This window comes from Manihot esculenta, chromosome 1, assembly GCF_001659605.2.
Source record: "Manihot esculenta cultivar AM560-2 chromosome 1, M.esculenta_v8, whole genome shotgun sequence".
Classification (NCBI taxonomy): domain Eukaryota; kingdom Viridiplantae; phylum Streptophyta; class Magnoliopsida; order Malpighiales; family Euphorbiaceae; genus Manihot; species Manihot esculenta.
In genome coordinates, this window is record NC_035161.2 from 14585011 (window position 1) to 14592582 (window position 7572).

Here is a 7572-nt window from a genome sequence, read left to right on the forward strand (position 1 = left end):
ATATATATTTTAGTTAAGAGTTTTATTTTTTCATTGATTTTTCGCCTTAAATTTTATTAAGAGTTTTTCTATAAATTAATTTAATATTGATAGCAGTATTTTATTAAGAGAAAATCAATAAATTAAGACTTTTATACTTTTATCAATGAAATAGTTATAAATGGATTATTTTTAATTTTTATTTTCCATTGACTTTATATTTTTAATTTTTAGAGTGATTATATTAGTGCAAACTTGCTTTATTTTTTAAAGTTTCTCTTGTTATAACCCATTTAATGCACTATTTTTTCTACTTTTTAATTTGTTGGTCGGATACGTAAATAAATTTGAATTTACATGTAATTTAATTAAATTAATTAAATATTTTGAAATTTAAAATATTAAAACTAAACCAATTGAAAAAAATTAATAAATAATTTAATTAATTATTTTGTTGATTATAAAAAATTAACTATTCGTAATTTCAATTTAAAATCAAAATTAATTTATTAATTTTGAATTGAGGATATAAAATTTAAATTTGATTGCATAATTTAAAATTGAGACCATCATCATATTTAAGTTAAAAATTTTGAAATACTATAAATCTAAAATTAAAATATTTATTATTAAAATAATCTATATTGTAACCATGAAATATATATATATACTTGATAATGCAGTCTTATAAATTATTGTTTTAAATATTATTTTTTAATTTTTTTAAATTAGTTTATTAGTCTTATTAATACAATTGAACCTATGGAAATATTTATTTAATAATATTTTATTTAATAAAAGTATTTGATAAGTAATTAATTTATAATTGAGTATTAAATTATTATTTATTAAAAACTATTAATACGATAAATATTAAATTATTTAATTATTATTTATTAAAATATATTAATATGATAAATATTGAATTGTTTGATTTTTATTAATAAAATAGTTATAAGTGGATTACTTTTAATTTTTATGTCTTAAACGTTGGTTAAGGGCATTATATATTTTTTTTGCACTTTATATATTTAATGGAATTTAAACACTAATTTTATAACCCATTATATATTTTTTTTAAATATGATTTGTATTATAAATATTAAGATGATTATATTTTTTAAAGTGTTCTCTTGTTATAATTTATTTTTTTAAAGTGTTCTTTTGTTATAATCTATTTAATACACTATTTTTTTTATTTTTTAATTTGTTGGTCGGTACATAAATAAATTTAAATTTCCACTACCACATATATCAATTTTGTAGTTTTAAATATTTTTTTTCATAAAAAAATGTTCATGCAGTTTATCTAAATTTTTATTATTAAAATAATAAAAAATATTTACTATGCCTACCTATGTACATAAAAAAATTATTATTTTTGTCTTGTGATGCTCCAAAATTACTTTTATTATCATATAATTTGTGACAAATAATATTGTCATATGAATAAATATATGACAAATAAACTTTTCGTTTACCTGTGTCCACAAGAAGTGGTACGTTCAAAGCAAATCTCCAAACAAATCTGCCAAACATCAAGATCATTAAAAACAATGAAAACCCAGATTGCCTGAATCAATTAATATGAAATCTAGAAATCAGTACGAGAGATCGAGCGACTTACTGCACAAGAAAGCTCTTCTCTGAGCTTATCCATGCAAGGAAAGACTGAATTCGAGCAAGAAACACCAGAATCATCTTTCTTCAATTCATCTCCTTCTGTTTTACGTTCTTCCTTAGCCACAATTTCTGTTTTTTCCTTCTGATGATTCTCTGCCCATCAATATAATAAAAAAGAAATCAATTTTCAAGCCGCGTAGAAAATATCTCAACAGCCCAATTCTTAATGGTTACCTTGTTTTTCAGGTAATTCTTCTTCTTCAAGGCTAATAGCGGGGACAGAAATCAAAATTGGACTCTGCGTTTTCTATTAAACACAGAAACAGCTAATTTCAATTTTCAAGAAAATCATTTTGTTATCTTTGAACAAAGATGGTGAATGTGTTACCTTCTTGAACTGGCGGATGGTGGAGTTTTGAAGTGCAAATCAGAGCGTTTCTTGTGCTTAAACTGTCGATCAGGAGTGTCTTCTACTATAAGGCTGGCAATAAGGATGGATTCCTCATCCCAACCAGCCATGGCAGCCAAAGATTTAAATCTTGGACTGAACAAACCCTCAACGTTTTGGCCAGTTTCAACAGGGTCTGATTGCCTTTGCTCCGATGGACTCCGTTTCGGTTCATCGCTCACCATTGCTATCTCGGAGGAGGGATTCTTTCTGGGTTGTTGTTTGGATAGAGTTGAAGGGAAAAATCTCCTTTGATCGAATGAGACAGCTTCAAGATACGTGGAGAGTTGGAGGATAATGGGTTTGCAACGGTCGGATTCTTTTTTAAATTGATTTTTTAAAATTTTTTAAATTATTTTATTTATTTTTAAATTAGATGACATATACCAATAATAAAAAAAACAAGAGTGTTGATCTTTCTCCTTCATATTAGACAAATCGTGATATCTTAATTTTAGGAATCGTTAATTGATTGTAATAGTATAATCACACGAAATGATTAAAGCACAAATTGTATATATATATACTTACACTCTGCAGAATAAATATGCAAAAAGAAAATCTTCCATCTCTTCCTTTTCTTATCTCTTTTTTTATAGTATTAGAGCAGGTTTTGTAATTATTTTTATGGTGGAAAAGGATGAGAAGGAAATTTCAAGTAGTTATCAAAGCAAACCACTTGAAACCACATCCCTTTTTATTTGCATCTTTCTGATCACTATGATCTGATTTTCGTGATCAATCCTCTAATTCTCTAAGTAAGAGCAGAGAAAATATTTCTATGAATACTCTTCATTTCAAAAACAAGGTAGGATTTGTAGACGAAATTAATGAAAAATCAAATGTCTTTTCTTCTTTATCTCTTTCTTTAAATAGAGGTATAAATTAAAATTAAAATTTAAAAAAGTTTAGAACGTTCTTGGATTTCATGGCACTCTCAAAGAGAAAGATCAAAGAATATAAATTAAAATCATATTAAAGAAGGAATCAATCAAGTGAGTTGCTTTGTTCTCCAACATATTGGCACTCATTAAAAGAAGCAAAACATACAATAGATGTCGATCTCATATTATAAACAGTTTTTATACTCATTATAATAGTAGTGATTTATTTTATAAATAATAAAATTTTAATTTTCATATAACTTATTATTTATATAATTTTATATAAAAAATAATAAAATTAGAATGTAAGTATATGAATAATAATTTTAAATTTTTATAATTTTGAATAGTAAATTTATATTATTTTTTAATAAAAATTAATTTTCATGTAATAATTTTAAATTATCATGAATAATTTTAATAATATATATAATTTTGTTAATTTTATTCTAATAAATAAAATAATTTAAATCAATTAGTATTACTTATTTGATTTAAAATGGTAAATTTATTTAAATTTTAAATTATAAATTATAATAGAGGTTTTGATATAATTAAAATTATTAATAAAATAATTTTAACTTTTATTTAATATTAATTATAATAATATTAATAATTAAATTTATTTATAAATGTAAGATTTTGGATAAATTTCTATTATTTAACGTAATTATTAACAGGATGATTGCAACTCAATTTTATTAATAGTAATTCAATATGCATTAGTAATAAATTTATTGTTATTAAAAGAAATTTTAGGTTAAAATCAAATAAAAATTGAGAATTAAAAACTTTTTTATACGGTTGAAAAAAATTGAATACAAACACCAAAATGATCAATGAGCAAATAAAAAATATGCCAATAAGCATGTGATAATCTAACATTTTACAAAATCTCATCAAAATAAAAAGTCAATGTTATGAATTAAAATGCCAATAAATGGGCGGAGGGAATTGTTTTATTTCTTTAGAAAGTATGTGATATATATTTTAGTTAAGAGTTTTATTTTTTTCATTAATTTTTTGCTTTAAATTTTATTAATAGTTTTCCTAGAAATTAATTTAATATTGATACCAGTAATTTTAGTATTTTCAATATTTTCTTAATGCTTATGTGATCTATTTTTAATTATATTTTATTTTTTACATAAATTAAGAAGAGAGCATCAATAAATTAAAATTTTTATATTTTTATCAATGAATTAATTATAAATGAACTACTTTTAATTTTCATATCTTAAATGTTCGTTAAGGGTATTATATATTTTGTTATGCCATTGACTTTATATATTTAATGAAATTTAAACACTATATTTCATATGTTATCTAATTTTATTTTAGAGCAACTATGATACATGCATTTAACGAACAAAAACTATGATACATGTATGAAAAAAAAATTATGATTTAAAATTTTTTATTTTATAGAAAATATTTTTTAATATTTGGATACTTAAAAATTTAATGAAAAATATTTTTTAAAATTAAATTATTTTAAAGAAATTGATTTTTCTTAAAGGAGAAAGTTATTTTTCAAATTTTAAAAATCTTATTAAGTTTTTATATATAAATTTATTAATATATTTTATTTTTAATATTTTAATTAAATAATAAAAAATAAATTATCTTATTAAAAAATATTTTTATAAAAGATATTTTTTAAATATAAATAATTTTTTATAAATAAATGGAGATTTAATTTATTAAATATAAAATTATTGTTGATAGTTAAACAAAAAATAAAAATTATTTAAAATTGACAAAATATTATTATGAAACACTTTTTATCTTTATTTTAAAATATTTTATCAAGATAATTTGATTACTTTTAAAATAATTGTTATTTTTATCCTAATTTCAATTATCATATGTTTCAATTTTATAGTTTTAAATATTCTTTTATCAAAAAAAATGTCACCCTTCATGAGAATTTACCTAAATTTTTTATTATTAAGGTAATGAAAAGTATTTATTATGCCTACTTATTTTCATAAAAAAATTTATCACATTAAGTACTTTTGTCAAGAATTATTTGGCATATGCTCTAAATTACTTTCTTTATCATATAATTTTTTATAAATAACATTGTCATGTGAATAAAATAATTTTATCACGGTATATTATTTACTCACTATAAAACTATGTATTTTGATCATTAAATGCAAATAAAATTGTGACAAAATATTATTTATTCTGATAAAAAATTATCTTTTTATTCTTACACATAATTTTTCATAATAAATTAGTTTAAAACTATAAATTACTGTTATTGCAATAAATACACACAATTTTTCATAATAAATTAGTTTAAAGGATAAATTACTGTTATTGTAATAAATAAATAGTTATGCCGATTAAATTCTTTATCATTGCTATATGCTCGAGAGAACAAGCACTTAATTCTGTTAAATCGGTTTTAGTCGGTTTAATTCTGTATCGAACCAAACCGACCAATACTTAGTTCTAGACAAATTTACTCTAACAAACTTAGTTATAAAATCAATTAGTAAGATAGTCATAATTTTTTAATTTATAATGACAAATTATTTTATTGAAAAAATAGTTAATTCAGATTGTGAATGCACTACCACCAAATTCAGTTATATTTTAACATTTAAACAATTAATAGCTTTTATTTATGTATATATATTATAAAATTCCAATACATAAAAGGAGAAAAAAGAGGAGCGAGAGATTTAGCATGGGGCTCCTATGCCCAGGAAATGAGCCTTATATATATTGTTATCTTTTGTTGGTTGATAAAATACTCTATTGAGATCTGTTTTTGACCTTAAAAGAGCTCTGCATTGGTTAGTAGCTATTGGAGTTTAGAGAGATTGATAGAATTGGCGCTGGAGGATATTAAGTCTCAAATTGACCCCTCCATGGCTATGACATGATGAAAGTATCATGGTGCCGATTTTTCTTTCTGGTAGTCGTTGGTGTTGAGCATAGAGCCTGCAGAGAAGACTTGGGGTTTGAGTTTTCTTCTGTTTTACTCTTTTAAGTTTATGGTTTAATGTTGGGATCCCATTTTGGACACACCTAGAGTCTTTAAGCTTGGGTAATTTCCTCTCTGGTTGTGATTGTCTATCAGCAATGACCAATGCCGTACAATATGAAAGCTAGAAGTTCCAACAAACTTTTGGAGTTACATGAGCTTATTATAATGGTGAGGTGAGTTTTCTTGTTAGGGGTAGTGTGTGATCTTTTACTTAAAAAAAAAAAAAAACTCCGTTTGTAATTTAATTTATAAATGGGTTAAAAAACTTTTTTCTATTTGTATAAATCTTATTTATAATTTTTTAAATAAAAAATAATTAGTTTACATTATAAACAGATTCATTAAACAAAATAGCAGTTATACAAATAGATTTAATAATTAGTTTACAAGTAGATAAACCCACCTCCTATGGCACCCCAAACCTAGAGAAGCTGAAACACCAATGATCGAAGGATTTAGATGAGAATCTGACAAACACCACAACGAATAGTTGATAAGTTAGCCAAGATTCCTGGTGCAATTGATGAAAGCAAATCCTCACTCTCACTCAAAGCAATACACGCCAAAGGCAAGAAAAGAATTCTGAAATTTTGATTAAAAGCTGCCTCTTACAAGTGTTTGTTATCCTTATATCGTGAGGAGAAAACAAATAAAACCTTAAGATACTCTACTTAGGCCTGGTCGAAACACATATAAGGCTCAAGCCCAATCACACACTAAAATAACACATCAAACACATAAGTATTAAAACATAAGCCCAAAACATGGCCCAACACTCTAAAACTTAAAAAGATAAAATACGGCTAGAATACAAGTCCAAACAAAACTAAAATAAAACAAGTGTTTAAATAATAAAATATAGCAAGCCCATCATAACAAAACTGAATCTTCACAAAAGCCTTTCTTGATCTTCACTTTAGGCTTCCCTTTATGTAGTTTTGGCCCATAGGTTTGATTAGGCTCCCTAAGCCTATGATTGCAAGTATTGCACCAAATCTGCCCCATATGAGTTGAAACACGCCCCAAATGCATATGGATGATATGGATATGATTTTGAACTCCTTTTAATCCATTTGAATGGTATAAGTTTGCTCCACACTATTGTTAGAAATCTGCCCTATTGGATCCGTATCAAGGGCTGTGGGTGTGAGGAGAGGGTTAGGGTTGAGTGAGGTTGCAGAACCAAATGAGACCAATAACTAATGCAAGGCTAATCAGAGTGGTGTGGTGGCCCGTTACCTCCATCCAATATAAGCAAAGGGACTGAAGTCAAAAGAAGAAAATGCGATAACCGTTCCCGTAGCGAGCAAAAGAAGCTGTTTTTTTCCAAGCCCAAGTAGGGGCGAATGAACCATGTAGTTCGGTCGTGAAATGCTTATTTTCGATTCCCTCAACCATTGGAAAGGTCTAAGATTCCTCCATATCTATCGCCCCCATCTCTGGTCCAATTTATGGAAGCTAGCCAATCTTAATGAAAGCGTTAGTAGCTTAATTTTACATCTTTCTTTTTAGCTAGGATACACTCCTTTATACAAGACTTTTTTAGTTCTTGTTAGTGATCCGGGAACACTTAACGTGGGAGAAGGAAAAGCTTTTCACTCTCTTTCTAGCTTGCTAGAAGAGATAGATACGGT

At 24.9% G+C, this 7572-nt stretch overlaps 1 protein-coding gene across 1 annotated transcript; it reads right to left on the reverse strand.

The window, feature by feature from the left end:
- Positions 1-1456: 1456 nt before the first annotated feature.
- LOC122723361 lies at positions 1457-2255 on the reverse strand. Its single transcript, XM_043955450.1, has 4 exons — positions 1991-2255; positions 1747-1755; positions 1607-1715; positions 1457-1507 (listed from the first exon to the last, which is right to left on the reverse strand). The coding sequence occupies exons 1-4, from the start codon at positions 2233-2235 to the stop codon at positions 1457-1459; spliced, it is 414 nt and encodes a 137-aa protein (XP_043811385.1). The 5' UTR covers positions 2236-2255.
- Between the last annotated feature and the right edge of the window lie 5317 nt (positions 2256-7572).